We start from the raw sequence: 16,623 nt of genomic DNA, 5'->3' as shown, positions 1-16,623 counted from the left end.
TGCGAGTAGTAGATGAGTGACACACAGACACAGAGAGGGAGCGGAGAAAGACCTTCTCATTTCATAGTATCTTCCGACTACAAATCGCATTGCAAGTACCGTTCTGGGGATGTATGCGTGACAGAGAGAGAGAGAGAGAGAGAGAAGAATTGGAGATATAAAAAATGGGATGATACAGGAAATAAAAGAACAGTTTACTCTATCTAAAAGCCCTACCTTCTTGCACGCGTTTCGGCAACATGTCTGCGACCAATGTGTTTTTTTTTTCGTGTTTCCGACCATTTCGACTAACCTACACAATTCTTATGAACTACCTACATTTCCTTACCCCCCCAACAAACCTTGGTCGGGGTTTTGCTGGTCTTCTAACTTGCTCCCTTATAATATGCATGCATGCACCGAAAGCATGTATTAAATCCCTTTTGCATTAGCTGTTTCCATATGTCCACTTAGTGTAGGACAACATATTTCATATGTACATTTGATTAGTCCGAAAAATGCGGGACTACTATCCGTGCCATTCCATTGCCTAACTAATAAACCCATTCAAATGACACCCCCTCACGCGTTCCAGAGTTCACGTTAAGAGAGGGGTCCGTTCGGGATGCGTTCAATTTGTGCACAAAATTTCAAGGAAAAGTAATATTTTCCCATCATCGTTATTCTTTGTTTATGTTTGTTAAGTCGTTTGCCTTTCTAATAAACAGATTTATGCCTACAGATCCATGCTTCTGTAGTGATTTGCGGGAAGTCATCTACATCCGAGATCATCCCGTTACAACCATGGTAATCTTGCTCAAGGTTGTGCGGCATTTGCGGCCAGTGGTCAATATTACACGACTAAATGCGAAATACAATGCTTGAGTGTCACCGTCACAGAACGAAAAAGCTAGGAATCTATTTAGTAAAGAAGAACAAAACTCCCCCTACCAATGGATGATCCCTATCATCTCTAATTCTGTGTCCTCATCCCTCACCTACTGTCTCCACCGCGTGCACCATTGTTTAAAGCACCCTCTACCACGACGGCAGGTGTCGCTTCACCGCGCTCACTACTGTTTACCAGTGACGCTTTCTTTCCATTTTCCGTCCCACCACTTTCGATTTTTTCTGTCGGTACATCCGGTGCTAGTTCCGGATGTGGCGCTCCGGACGAAGTTCGTCGATCGCGCTTTGACGTGGGAGATGGTGGTATTACCACTTGCTGGTCTTTTGCGTGACGATCTTCCTGTTGTGATGGTGCTGTGTCGACAAGTCCTTTGCTATTACCTGTCGTCGACACGGACGTGGTGGTTCCGGCAGGTGTTCCTGTGGGTGTTGTGGTCGCGGTTGTTGACGCTGCTGTGGCTGCTGGAGTGTTGCTGTTCGGTGTCGATGGGGAGCGTCTTTCGTGTGTAGTTGCCGTGCCGATTATCTCTGCCGGACTGCCACCTTTTGTCGCTGCCCCATCCGGTGAACCGGCAGATGTGTTCTGTGATCCACCAGTACTTCCATTGCTGTTGATCGCTATCGTAGCCCCAGGTGGTGAGGACTGTTGCTGCCGATGTTTATCTACCGTTCCATTATCGCTTGATCCGTTATTGTTCGACAGTGGTTCCTTCGTGTCATCCTTCGCATCGCCACCAGCAGTGCCTCCACCAGTGGGAACCGATTGTCTGTCTTCCTTCGCCGCTATGCTATCCTTGGACGCATCGTCTGTGGCACTGCGTGAAACTGGACGTGATTCGGTCATCGTACTGCTACCGCCACCGTTCGTTTCATGTGCTTCCCCACCGGGTGTTCCTGCCCGTGTTCCAGGGCTCTCTCTTGTCCCTGGCGAGGATGAGCCGGAGCGTTTAATCACACCACCACCCGACTCTGCCTCACCGCTAGCGGTAGATTTAATAACGTTCGTACTGTTGTGGGAATCGGCAACTACAGTGGCACCCGACGGAGAACGCGATTTGCCAACCGAGGGCGTATCACCGTTGCCCGTCGGTCCAACGGTCGCACTGTTGGTATTGTTAATACTAGTGACGTTTGTACTATTTACACTGTGTTCCGTGGTTGCTGCAGACACTGGTGGACCAAGCGGACCGGCAACGGATGGTGGCACCGACGAGGGTGGCGCATTAGCAGTCGGCTGTTCCACCCGATGTGGGGCCGATCCACGATGTTGCTGTTGGGATGATGCGCGTTCTTGGGATGCGGCAGCGGCCGCATGAAGGTGATGAAGATGATGATGATGTGCCGCCGCCACAGCTTGATGGTGTGTGGTGGGTGGCGTTATGACCGCACTGCTACGCCCACTTGCTCCCTGCGGGTGTTGCGAGAGCGGAGGTTGCGTTTGTGCTCCCGGATGCGAACCGGGTGGAGGCGCCGCCGGATGATGATGGAGATGGTGCAGATGGTGGCTGCCACCTCCACCCACCGGCGAATGTGAGGAAAGCCCCGGATGTGGGTGGGGCGGTTTGCTGCTGAGCGATAGTGGAGAGGCGGCTGCAGCAGCCATCGCGGCAGCAGTGTAGTACGGATGGGGAGCCGCCGCACTGTTCGGGGCCGCCGTACTACTGCTGCTGCTGGTCGCCACAACCGGTGACGACGGGGAAGCTCTGGTGGCCGGGTGCGGTGATGGATGGGTCGATGATTTGCTTGACGTTAGCGCGAGCGGTGCACCGTGTGGTGACGTGAGGTGGTGCGGTGAAGGTGCAAGATGATGACCACTGTTCGGGGAGGATACGACCGCTACCGGTGATCCACCGGCGGACAGGTTCATCGAACCATGCGCCGGTGGCGGAATGTGACCGGCCAGGCTGAGGTTCTGAGCGTTAGCCAGTGCCGCGGTGTGGGACAGATTAAGCCCACCAATGTGTGCCATCGACGAGTGGTAGGAGCTCATCGTGGATGCGATACTGTGGCTGTAGGCGGCGGCTGCCGCTGCCAGACTGGTCGGTATAGATGGATGGCCGAGCGCGCTGCCCGGTGGCGGCGGTTGCGGCACCATGCCCGCAGACGGATGCGACAGATTGAGGGATGAGGCCGACGGTGGCTGTGGCACTTGTGGCAATCCGAGACCCATGCTAAGGCCCAGCGACGGATGCAACGGATGGTGCGAGGGCAACCCGAGTGGACCACCCTGGGGCCGCATTCCAAGTCCGAGCGGTGCCGATAGACCGGGCGGAAGGCCCGGTATCGAGAAGAACGGTCGGGGCAGTGAGTGAGGCATCATGTGCATCATGCGCTCGCGTTCTCGCTCCCGTTCACGCTCCCGTTCCCGCTCGCGAGCTGCCTCACGTTCTCGTTCTTTTTCACGCTGTTCTCGCTCACGCTGCTCCTTTTCGCGTTGCTGTCGTTCACGCTCTTCCTTCTCACGCTGCTCCTTTTCGCGTTGCTCTTTCTCCCGCTGCTCGCGCTCCCGTTGCTCCCGGAGCTCTCGCTCCTTTTCGCGCTCGATCGCTGCTTCCCGAGCTTCACGGGCTCGTTCCTCCTCACGCAACCGGGCCGCCCGATGTTCTTCCTCGAGCTTCATGCGTTCGTGGATGGATTGCATTCCCATCCCGGGCAGCATACCGTACAGATTGGTCGGATAGGGAAGGGACGGATAGAGCGGATGGGCCGCCGCCGAGTGATGACTCGCCCGGAGCATCTGGAAGCGTGGATCCAAATAGATGGCCGGATCATGGTACGCTAAAGCGGCCGGATTGAAGAGATTTGCTGTAAATAAAGCGATATTAAAAGGATATTATACAGTTACTAGGGCCATGTAAAATGTACAACTTCGCGACGATCAATGCACTTACCTGGCGGCATGCCGGGAATGGATCCAAAGGCTGAATATGCATCAATGGGAAATGCTCCGGCAGGGTGTGCGAGCCGATCGTCCGGTCTGTACGGCTGGAAGCCACTCCGGGCCAACAGTTCCGACTGGATAGTATTCGAGCTTGGCGGGTTTAAGCGAGGCATCTGCAAGATAGAGCAACTCCATGTAATATACAATCATTTTTTTGGCTGTGAAGAAATTGTGCCTTACCTTTTCCGGTGGTTGTGGTGAAGAGCGTTGTTGTTGTTGATGTTGTTTCTTCGCCGCATCAACACCTCCTCCCCGACCGTCCCGTCCGTCACTGCTTCGTATCCTACCGTCGCTAATGATGTTCCCCCTTGAGTCTTCCCGTCTATCCACCACCATGGAGGACATCGAGTTTCCACGACCATCTACCATCTGCATTCCACTGCCGTCTCCGCCGCGCTCACGATCCCGATCGCGATGATCTCTGTCTCTACCACCTCCTCCTCCACCACCACCACCACCACCTCCACCGCCTGGGCCAGGACCTCCGCTGGAACTGCCACCACCGGGTGCACTACCAGCTCCGCCTGCACCGGGGCCCGGTTCTTCTTCCTTCACGTCCGCCTGCTTGGCGAGATTGCGCAGTGCGGCTGCGAACGATCCTGCACTGCCACCACCGCCACCTGCTCCAGCACCACCACCACTACTGCTGCGCCCACCGGACGAAGGGTTTTGGGCGTTGGGCGATGCGTGTAGAGCGCCCGTTCCACCATGCGCCACCGACGGTACACCGAGCGGGGCCTGCTGTGGGGGCGGTGGCACCAGTCCCGGCGATGCGCCCGGCGGAAGATGGTTCGGCCCACCAAGCAGGTGGTTCGAATGTGGCGAGGAAGACGGATGGTGTAGCAGCTGCTGGGTGGAGGGAAGAACGGGCGGTGCCGGGCTGGTGACGGGACGTTTCTGTGCTAGTTTCGATTGTACTGGAGCGAAAGAAGCGGGAAGAAAAGACAATAACATTAGCATAAGACTTGGTAAATACATTGAGGTTTTTTACAAACATTAGAATAAATCGAAAGATGTCAAATCATTAAAACAGTGTTTGTTAAAGTATAGGCACTAGGATCAATTTTAAATTTTCTCAATAGTAATCACATTCCATTGTAAAAACATAAATACAATTTGCGATGCATATCCTAGCGCAATAACCAATCCTCGATTGCACAATCAATCCTAACAGCCCATAGCACGGGCGCTTCAAATTCAACAAGTATTGATTTTATTCTCCCTTCAAATCCTCGACACCTTTCCCCCCCTCGCAATCCATTGGGGCACGAAAATGCAACCAATATTTGCAGTTTACTGCACACACAGCTACGTGCTCTTATCGACGACAGTAAGGTGCATGTGAGCTGTAAACGGGTGCACAGAAAACCTTTGCACCGAGAGTCCGTTCCGTCGCTTCCGATGGAATTGGATTGAAATTTGAATTGATCTCGTCTCGTCATCACCGTAGCGACTGACTTTGCGTGTGGGTACATATCACGCCCCCTTGCTATCGATGATTAACAAGGCTCGCAGTGCCTTGGCTTCTATTTTTCGGTCAGTTGTAGAGAAGAGATCTCCGGCACACGATACGTTGTAAAATTAGAACCAATCCAACATAGACCACAAGTTGCTCCCGGGGCTGTGCGAACGATAGGGAACACATTTGGTTGGCAAGCCAGGGCACACACCTAAGCGTAGCCAAGGAAGGTCACTCTTTCCCCATCGCCATCGCAATGCGGTAGAAGCCATCAGGGCTGCACTAATCGTCAAAAGTCATCAAAGCCTAAAATTATCCGAGCTGGAAGGTGACCGGATCCAAAAATCCATTCCAGAGCAGAAGAGCTTGCGTGCTGGTGGCAAGTGGCACGATGTGTGCTTCTGTCTATGATCGATGTAATTTGATTTATTGGAACTGGTATCGACCAACCGGCGGAACTGAAGCGGGAGATGCTGTAATTAAACTATCCACCGTGTTTCTGGCCTTTCCTCGGTTTGCTATATCGTTCGATCACATCGTTCACTTTTGCATGCATCGATGGTTGGAGGACATCGAATCGATTTCGTGAAGGATGCAGAGGCGAAAGTTTGAATTGGATCCACACGCCCAGTGTGCCGCGTCAACGGGGTTCTGAAATGTTCCACCGTCGCTATTGCGCACTTTACTGGGCGAGGCATTCTGCAAGGAACGTTTCCATTAAATTGCTTCGGAGGCGTCCGGCCTGTCACACGACATCGGAGAAATTAATTTACGTTTTACGTCTATCGTGTTGAATCAAGTTAAAAATATTTTTAGCAGTGGTGGGACCAATTAGAGGTTTTCCATTATGAGCTGCATACCGTTGTTGCTTATAATATATTTAAAAATATGAGTTATATTATTCAAGCGTAACCCAGCAGAAATACATAACAAACGAAAGCACAGCTCTTTCGAAATCATTTAATGATTGCATGGTTTAATGAACTGGTATAATAATATTTAACCAAAATTATACGCCTCATAAAGTCTCTTACCCTCTATCCTCATCCAACCGGACCCAACTGAAGACAAAAAAAAAATAGCCCTACAATTGAACTAAATCTTGAGAAACGGTTTAAGCAGCTTAAAAATTAGGCCACCATAATTTGCTACCCATTCAGGGAAAAAGCAAACGAAACAAATTAGTTTCTTTACCTTCCTTTTTGCCATTATCGAAGGTTTAGGTAAAACATATTACCTACATTTTCTTTATTTTTTCTTAATTTCACCTCAACCACGGCCTGCACGTGTCAATTCTCTCAACCCCTATGGGAACTTCCAGTTCCGAACGAAACCCAAACACAAAAACTAGCGCTACATCATGCGACTGCTTAAAAATCATGATGCGGGTCCGACAACCACAGCAACACAAACTGACAAAAAGGAACGTACCCGGGGTGTGGTGCAGTGTCGAAACGAACACTTCCTTCGATGGAGGTACCGTACACACCCGGCCCTGTGGCACAGGAAATTGTGCCGTACAAAAATAGGACCAAACATGGAAACATACCCAATCTGTCAATGATCCTTTTAATGCGCAATTTTAACACAGTGTTCTTTTACACTTCTTTTCCCCCTCGGGGTTGTTGTGCGCCTTTGGGCGGACAAACCACTTCCCATCATCACCCAAATGTGTGTCCTCGTTCGGGGTGTCTTGCGTTGCCTTCCATTCGCTAACTTCCCTTGCGGCCTTTGCCAACCTTGCCAACAACGCTGCTGCTGGTGCGAACGATTAATGGCATCTGTGTGTGTGTGTGTGTGTGTATGTGTGAGCTAGAGAGAGTTTATATAGACCCTTTAAGACCCCTGCTGCTGGCGCTGGTGTTCTCGGGAAGGCATATTACGGCGGAACGATCATAGAGCCCTTCGTAACACAGCAGGGATCAAGGGTGAGCAACTCGGGCTCGGTGCGAAAATGAGAAGCACCCGGAAAGGGTCCTTTAAAAAAAAAAGATGCAAGAAGACAGTGTGGAAAAATCACTTAAGGATAATTGTTCTCGCACAGGGAGCTCCGGATACGCGAGCGTTATACAGCCGGCTTCAGACCGACCCAGTTTATTTGGGTCACATGCTGCGTCTTTCCCCTTACACATCAGACCCGACTTGCCATTGATAACCATGGGATGGGCAACGCAACATATTCTTAGCACCACACATACAGCCGCGCACTGAATGTGAAATGAGGCAGCATTTTTCAAAGAAACTTATTATGCATTCAATAACGATGCATACAGCTCCAGATGATCGGTGACGGCATGAATTAACATACCTAACCGGAACTGGTTCGGAAGGGGCGGAGAGGGAAGGGGGGGGGGGGGGGGGGGGGTTACTGGGTACGTGAGGTAGTGTAACATTGTCTCGCCGCCTGAAGCGTTATACTCCGCGCCCTGCAACGCGTGGCTAACGTTCTCACAGTAATCGATCCGTCCTCTACCGTGCGGTCGACATGCGTCTAGTTGGTTGATGTGTTCATTGCGATCAATGGACCCACTTTTACCCATTAACAAAACAAATAAAAATAGTTGCGGGAAAAATTGTTCCGAAAAGAAAAACAATTTAGCAGACTGTTGAACAATGTTAGTGATGCTCGATATGACATCGATAAATTGTGCATGGAGCACAATAATCTGCTTTTTAACGGTCGGCTGATTCCACGCACCATAATGGCACGGTTGGTTGGTGTCAGTTTCGATGATTGAAAGGCGCATCGCTTGACGCTAAACGGAACACATTTCGCATCGGCACATACACAGCCCGGCTCTCCCCGGCTGGATTCAACAAGCTAATTGACGTTGAGGGAATCATCCTGCAGCTTGCGTTTAACAATTAAACCTTCAATTGATTTCGATTATCGTAATCAATTTCCACCCATGCGGACCATGCGGGGAGAAAGTGTGCCCTTTGAACTTGAAAGCCAGATCCAATCAATTGATTACATTGCGAGAAGGGGAAGGGGGGGGACATTACCCCTTTTCGTTGTGTAAAGGGATGGTAAAGGGCTGGAACAGTTCGTTATTGTTTTGGGCCCTTTATTGTTTTAACCAGCACACAATGATTACGGCGTGTTATACTTAAAGATTAACAGCATTGACATTAGAACTCCCGGGGAACTAGAACTAGTCAAAACGGGTGGCTTCCAACTACGTTGGACACGTTAGAAATTGAATGTGTGAATTATACGTACGAACCACAGGAAATATTAAAACATAATTTAGCTATTTGAAAGTATTTTTTTTTTGTGATTACCTTTAGAACCAATAAAAAATAATACTTACAAATCGAGAAATTCTAGCAATTCTAGAGTTAATGAGTAATATGCTTCAAGTTTAGAAAGAATTTACATAAATTCCTGTTGAGGATTGTTACTCAAACGACCTTCGGCAGCAGTAAATCATTGCAACTTCAAGCCAAAGCACTCTTTTACCACTCCAAACCACTTCAAAACGGTTCCTAAAGACTCTCTTCTGTACCATTCACAATCCCTCTGCCGGCTCTTCTGATTCGGGACAATTTTGCTATGCCAAAACGTTCAACCAGAGGGAGTTTTTTTTTATTATTTGAAACATTTGGATGTTTCACTATAATGAATCCTACCATCATCACCATACACCAAAACCCAACGAGGAACAAAAAGAAAGAGGGCAAAACGCAACGAAAATACACACACACACACAAGAAACCTCTCCCCCTACCCCCCCTTCCGGAACCCCTCAAAAAGTCCGATCAAAAAACCCCGTCTTTTAAACACACAAATAATAATAAAGCAACTGGGAAAACGATATATCCCATTCAACAAGATAAATATAGGCACTTAAGTGAGTGTGGTGTGTGTTTACAAAACTCGGCAAAGATGGCAATAAAAATAAAAACGCACATCCATCCGCCGCACACTCTCGGGCGTGCCGGGGGTTGGCTCTCGGTGTTGTTGTGTGTCATGTGTGTTTGTGTCTAGGTCTAGGGGAAGCCAACGCACATGATGCCCGTGTGGGCCATCATAATATGCAGCTCCTACCCACAAAACCCAATCTTTTCTCCACACGGCACTGTTTGCTCAATCACCACCACCACCACCACCACCGCTCATACCCGTATCGTTTGGCGTTCCCTTAGGACAAAACGACCAAGAATGAGGAAAAAAAAACCAACGCCAAACTCTACTGACTGCTTCTGTTGCACGGAAAATTTGGATCAAGCATTAGGCGCACTACGTGAAGGGAGCAGCGTTGAGAAGAGCAAGGGCAAGAGTCTGCGAGGAAATAGACAAAACTTCATTGCGGGCAAACACGTTATTGGGCTGGTGTGCGCGTAGATTCTGGCATTGTTTTCGGGAGTTGCAGTAGCAACACATGCTTTCCCCCGGTTCGTTTGCAAGATTTCGATGTGAGATGTATCCGGTTACAAAAAAAAAATGTGTTTCGTTCTGGAGGTTGGAAGCCGAAGAAAGTATTACAGTAACGGAGGTTGCGAAGAGGTAGCTGCTGTCCAGTGAACTTTATCAGTTCGCGAATTCGGTGGCTATGAATCTTCATAATGAATTGCACAGTTTTACGCTGGGCAAAAGCTTTAAGAACGGCAATGCCCAGTTTGTTGTGCTAGGGAACTTATTATAGACGAATTCCCAGACGATTCTTGGGTGCATTATTTTAAACGATGGAAACTCGTTTCCAAGCAAGGGTCCACACGTCCCCTTCTTCAGCAAAAAAACACCCCTTAAAGCACGCTCGTTCCACACCACAACCACCGCAGACACAGTCTTTATTTTAAATTCATCCAAAAGGGCATGAAAAACTATCGCCATTCGAACGGCGTTTCCGACTGGTTGTGACTGGTTTTACGACACCACAACACGCCGGTTTAAGCACCAGTGTTAATCGGACATTTTATTTTGCCCATTTTGTTCTCCTTCATCCTTTTCTTTTCCTCCACACTAGGGCATCGAGAGCACGGTGCGATGGTACACGACACACAAAATACGTATGCCCCGTTGCGAAACCATTCCAAACAGGCGAAGCATTTAGTAGCACACCGAGCCGAATGCCACAAATCCGGATGGGAGGGAGGGAGAGAAAAAAAAGGTTAGTGAAGCGAACTAACATTGCCCGCATACCAACGCAATCGACGGCATGGCTGAAAGTCAATAATATGGTGGGAATGTCTGATGAGGTTAGTTGGTACATTCCAATGCACAAAATTCTGTGCAAACCGACGACCAGGACAATGCTCGGCAAAGCATCGTCGGACCGGTGGTGATGTCCATCATCACATTCGGAGCCCCCGGGTATGTATGTGGGGGAGGGGTGGGGGGTAGCTACTGAAGCGAACTGTCACTTTGAAATGTCAAATAATTACTAGCCCCACGTACGTCACTCATCCATTTAACCTACATGAATCTCGCCTAGATCACGGTACGTGCCGGAGCCCGTGTGCCGAGGCGGACAGTCGTTCCACCAAACGAACTCTGGCAAATTGGATCTGCACTTGACACGCTGCGCCATCCATAACTCAGCTGGGTGCAGTGCATGGGCACCGGGGCAGATGGACGAGTTTCTCGCCGCTCATCGTTGGTGGTTTTGAAATGGTGTGGCGTGGCAGAACATCCTTTCTGACATCACATTAACGACCCACACACCGTGCTCGAATATTTAACTTTTCTTAGCTGTTTCCTCTGCGACACACCAGCCAACATTTGAATTATTATGACATGTAGTTAATTAAGAATTTGCTTTGTAGCTTTGATCGTTTGTAGGTGGATAGACAACGTTGCCAATATTTGGGCGAAAATGTTGATAATCAAGTACACAAACACACTAGCACAAACATTCTAGCAACAGTGCGATAGAGAGATAACATCAATCATCGTGTGAGGTAAAATGACCACCACCAAACGCGCCCAAGAAAAATAACATCACAAAACAACGTTGAAACACCGGGGCGGAACGGTCCGGCACCTCCATCCATCCACTCCGAGCGTTACGCGAACGGGAGCGCGTTGCAAAAAAAAAAATGATCGCTACACTGCGCCAAACATGTGTAAAAACTCAAACCAGGACGAAATGCCCGGGACGTGCGGTTTAACACACGAATCGACTAAAATACCATGAAAATTGAGAACGGCAATAAACAAACAATCATTTAACGTGCACGCCCCCCCCCCCCTGGGGGGTGAAACGGTTTTAACTTTGTCCGTGGTGGTTTCGCCCCACTCCCGGTGCCCAGTGTTCTCGCTTTTCCCGTCTCTTCCCACTGCTTTATGACAGATGAGTGGTGTGATCAAAGCTGTCACGGAGTTAATGAAGGCTGTGAAAAACGTCCGACAAACGATGCGATACACACGCCTTACCACCCCCCCCCCGGTGATGTCCCGGCGTGAGGATGGGACGGACAGCCACAACCACTATCGGAACCGTCGCCATACCGCGTGGCGTGAGAGGTTGGACCGGGTGAACGGTTTTTCTTGTGCTAAATGGCAGCTTGTCAGGACACTTTCGAACGCAACCCGAAACACCCACGCGGATGCAATTTGTCGTCGACAGTACCTGCTCTTCATAAGCAAAAAAAAAAGGCAATCCAGCTGAGCTGCCCCACAAACCTGTCGCTTGTCCCCCCCCCCCCCCCCCCCCCCCCCCCCCCCCCATGGAGGATTCGGATGAGAGAATGTGCTTTACTTCCGACTGCAAAGATGCGTCGTCGCGCAGACACACATCGATGCAAGATTTTTCATGGCGTGATGAAAAGCGTAATAAAATAAAATAAACCCAACCTTTTCCGACAACGGTGTCGCGTGTGTGGCAATGGAAGTCCGGAGCGAATCTATTTTATGTCAACCGGAAACCGACCGCCGTTTCCCCGGACGGGCGGAATGAGCATGTGTGATTCAAATAGTTACCACAAGCTAGACGATACCCGAGCGGCGAACCGAATCCAACCGTAGGTAAGACGTTTGAGCGTTGGGGATTCGTGGGAGTACGGTGCCCAGGGCGGTTACGTTGCGTTCTGAACCGATACCCATCACTTGCCGGTCATGAAATTTGTTGATTTGTTTGTATTTGCTTTCCTTTGAAATTTCACTCTGTGCGAAGGAAAAAACAACAACCTCCCCTAATGCTGGCTCGAACGATAATTTTGGATTGATGTTCGAAATGTGATTGATCTTTTCCTAGCGGACATTTTACTGCATCAGCGAGCTGCTGTGCAGACAAAAAAAAATGGTTGAAATATGCTTCATGAACTTCTTCCCACAACATAAAGCTTATGGTAAGTGTATGCAGCACAGGGTGTCGCACATCAAATCCCATGCATCACGGAGAAAACGTTGTAGAAAATTAGCTAGTTAATCGATCCTTTTCAAACTTTCGAACAGCAAAACATAAGTAAGTTTTGTTCAATTTAAAATATCATAGCCATAGGCTCGCACCTCACTCCTAACTCCACTCATTAGATGCTGTACAACATCTGGTTATAGTTTCTTCTGTACTTAAACTCACTCTTTTCTTCATGTTTGTTTAAGATTTGACTATTTTGGGATGTTTCGATATTGCCTGCTTCATGGAAGTTCAGTACTGTTCCAAGGGCTTTAGTTCCGGTGCGTTGCCAGGGTAATTCCGCTGGCTTCATACCACTCCAGGAAAGAATTGAATAGTGCCACTAGAACTAGATCAACTCCGAAGATTGTAGGGCCCCCTCGTGTTGCTTCTACAGACGATGCAGACGCATCCGTAGACACTCCTTGAGATAGATCTCCCTGTTGATTCTCTCGGTAGTAACGAGCTAAGCAGTGAACTAACGAACGCGCACCACTTTGCTTGAGAATATGAGCAGATCGTTTGCTAACTCATCTATTTTTTGTCAAACTTAGAAGGCTTCTCCCATCTTACTTGCTCCTGAAGATCACATTTGAGCTTAGGGAGGTAGACCAATAGCCCCGGATCCATGATGAGACAATGAGATTCCGGCAACACTTGGTCCTAAGGACATTTCCTTCTTGTTTGCACTAGCTCTTTTCACGGTGTTGTTTTTAAGGTTATTTAAGGGACACTTTTGTTCCAAAATAAAAAAAAACTGACTAATAAAAAAAATTGGAACCAATAGGACTAATCCATAGCTTTCGATATAGATATACTACAACTTTACCAAATCCCCAAGTCCACAAAATCATCGTGTGTCTCAAAAAGAAAGACCAAAAACACAGAATCACCGGGAAAGCAAGCAGCAACAGCACGGGCGGATCAGTTTTCCTTCCCACGCGCGCATGACACCCAAACAGGGCAGTGGCAGCATCGGGAGGATGTTGTGATTTCGAGGAAATTTGAGAAGCAGAAACAAACGATAACAAACTCACACACACACACAACAAATCGTTTGAGATCGAACAACCAATCGACACGCTGTCACGGGCGAGAGGAACGCTCGGACAGGCGGTGCGACAGATCGCTCTGGAAAAGAAAATAAAGCATACGCGAAGAAACGACAAATAAACACCATAAAGCAAATAAAAGCGAAAAACACCCCCCCCCCCCTCCTCCTCACTTCCCGCCGTTGTCGTCATAAAGTGGCAGGGAGGGAAAATCGTTTCACCGGCCAAGTAATAAAAAGTGAAGTAAAATGTTGACATAACGATGACGGAGGAGTCCAGCCACACGGTCCACTAAATACAGAAAACTAAACTGAATCAAGAAAATGTGCGACACAAACAAAAGCACCTAAAAAAAAAGGAAGACAAAACATGACGACGACAAATGGCGATTACCGGATCTCGTAACAACGACCGGGAGTTGGGCGCATGCCGGCGACGGGCAAGCAGGGAAAAACAGACAGACCGTGTCAATGTGCGTGCTGAAATATGGTCGCAAATAAAACAAACCTACATCTTGATCCGATCCGTATTTCTTCCATGCGCACCAAACCGCTGGGAACCGACTGGGCCGTTGAAAGACAGTAAAATAAATGGATAATTTGATTCACCACCCCGTACGAAAGAGAATGGGACAGAGGGGAAAAAGGGGGGGAGGAGAGAAGTGGCAAGAAGTGGTATGCGTGTAACATTCTGTTCGGCACAAAGTGCAAAACCAAAAACACGGTAAAAGTCCCAAGGGAGCATGACACCCCGGTCTCGCTATCTAAGCGGCAAGGTTGGAAGCTATTTTATCAGCTCACTAATTAGATAAATCCGTATCATGCACCCGGTCATCCCCAGTGTGTGTGTGTGTATCCGCTTAAAACGATTATTTGCTGGTTCGGGGTTAAATGTATGTACAAACGCTTGGCCGCCATGGGAACACCGAAAGGAGGTGGACGGCAGTGTGCGCGAGTGAGAAGGCTCCCTTACCTAGGCTTCCCTTTTCTGTTACTCAAAACACACAAAAACAGGAAAAAGGAAACGGTCTTTACAGTTCAGTTCGCGCAACCCCACTGTCCATTTCTCATCAACGCCCCCCCATCCACCCCCAACGACTTCACCCTCCCCCTCCAACAAAAGAACCCCCGTGTTTCTCCCCTGATGGCCCTTTTCCGGTCCATCCGGTTCGTATGGCGTAAATCAATTTCTCGTGCCGTTTCACTCGCACCTACGAAGGGAGGTGCGAGCGCAAATCATACGAAAAGTACCAGGCGCATCCATCACTCCACCACGGCACACAACCAGGCGTCTCCATCCATCTGTACCGCGCGTGGTGGAGCAAAAATGGGAAAATTTACCACCAACTTGAAACTGGCACCGAGAAAACAGGGGAGGGGGGGGGGGGGGGAGAGGAGACTAACAAGGAACGGGTGCCGCGGGGACAACGTATTTACCACCCACTTAGTGAACCGAAGTGACTCGCTCGCTTTAATGGTGATGGTGTCGATGTCAAATTAAATATGAACTCAAGTGGATAATAAACAGCAGGGGACGACGGTACGGTAGTAGAGTGTCGACTTTGTCCTCCCGTTTGCCTGCCTGCCTCCCCCCCCCCTTTTCCCCGCCCACGAAGTGAGACATACTGTACCGCGTCTGGTGCTGAACGAGGTAAGTTATAGCGAGTAAGAGAGCACACTCTGGCTCAAGAATGTGAGCGTTATTCGGTGGAAATGTGGAAGACTGCTCTGTGTGTAGCTAGCTTTTCCCCTACGGCCATAATATCTCTCGTTCAGTGTGGTTGGAGGTGTATTAGTGCGATCCGGCCGAAGGAAAGCGATACACACTTGTACCTTTTCTCCTCTTTTCGTCGACGGATACAGCCACGAACAGCTACAGCTTTTTGCAGCTACAAACCGTCTTTCTCTCACCTTCTAGCTGTGTCCTATCCAACCCTACCCTGCCTCATCATTATCGCACCCATACACGTACAGTGCGCGCGCTTGAAAAGAACATCGGAACGTGATTTTCTGCTAACGGTAGATTTTCTTCGGCAATTTTCCGGACGCGTGAGGAGCATTTTTTTTATGTCGAGGGTGGTGATGTGTTGCGGTGGGTGTGATTTGTGTGTCAGGTTGGTGTTGAGTGGATTTTGTAACCACATTCGGTTGTTGCTTGCTGTTACCTTTTTACGTTCTTTATCTTTTGCTCGCTGATCGATTGCGGTTAATTTATTGTGACAAAGCATCATTTTGTTCAAATATTACAAACACGGAAAATGGGAATGAACAGATGCGGAACATATTATTTACAGCTCGAATAAGAACAATTTAAAAAGAAAACATTTATTTCAATCAGCTATAATTTATTACAAAAAATTTGACTTCACTTCAACTTGACGTATGCGCATAATGCAGCAACCTTTTCATCGCCGAATTGTTTTCATGATTTGGATTTTCATTTTATTGATATGGAATAACCCTTACTGCACATACCGTACCGTTTGCAGGAGTATCTTCCCAAACAAATTCCTCACCCGTTCAAAACCTGTTAAGTATTGCATTCCACTCGCTTATGAACTGGGTTTGGTTCTTCCTTTTTTTTCATCGAAAAAGCGAACAGCAGACAAACGAACCAAGCCTCGCAAAAAAGGGCTCAAATACTTCCACCATGATCTTCCCTCACCCGCTAACCACCGAGAAAATGTTGGAAGGAATTTTCCGGGATTTGCCTTTTTTCCCGGAATCATCATAATAATGGGAAAACACTCCTCAAACAAGTAATACGCCGTCCATAGTGTATAGCTCTTTCTGCCACAGAAATGTTCAGCAACAGCAGCAACAAAAAAAAAACCCTCCTTGTGCGCTACATACCAGAGCCACATTGGGTTGACATTAAGGCAAATAATAGAAAAGAAAGCGGAAAAGGCAGGGTCGGGACCGACATCTTATTTTGCCAACACGT

General features: G+C 48.6%; 1 protein-coding gene across 1 annotated transcript in view; it reads right to left on the bottom strand.

Moving 5' to 3' along the window:
• Positions 1 to 973: 973 nt before the first annotated feature.
• Positions 974 to 16,623, bottom strand: part of LOC128710002 (uncharacterized) — a 77,071-nt gene continuing 61,421 nt past the window's right edge. Inside the window, exons 12-14 of the mRNA XM_053805042.1 lie at positions 4,010 to 4,746; positions 3,780 to 3,942; positions 974 to 3,693 (exon numbers count right to left, since the gene is read on the bottom strand). Coding sequence (XP_053661017.1) covers positions 974 to 3,693; positions 3,780 to 3,942; positions 4,010 to 4,746 — 3,620 coding nt within the window. The remainder of the gene's footprint in view (positions 3,694 to 3,779; positions 3,943 to 4,009; positions 4,747 to 16,623) is intronic.

Source organism: Anopheles marshallii, chromosome 2 (genome assembly GCF_943734725.1).
Source record: "Anopheles marshallii chromosome 2, idAnoMarsDA_429_01, whole genome shotgun sequence".
NCBI classification, from domain to species: Eukaryota; Metazoa; Arthropoda; class Insecta; order Diptera; family Culicidae; genus Anopheles; species Anopheles marshallii.
The sequence above is the reverse complement of the archived record's forward strand: the minus strand, read 5'-3'. Positions and strand labels throughout refer to the sequence as shown.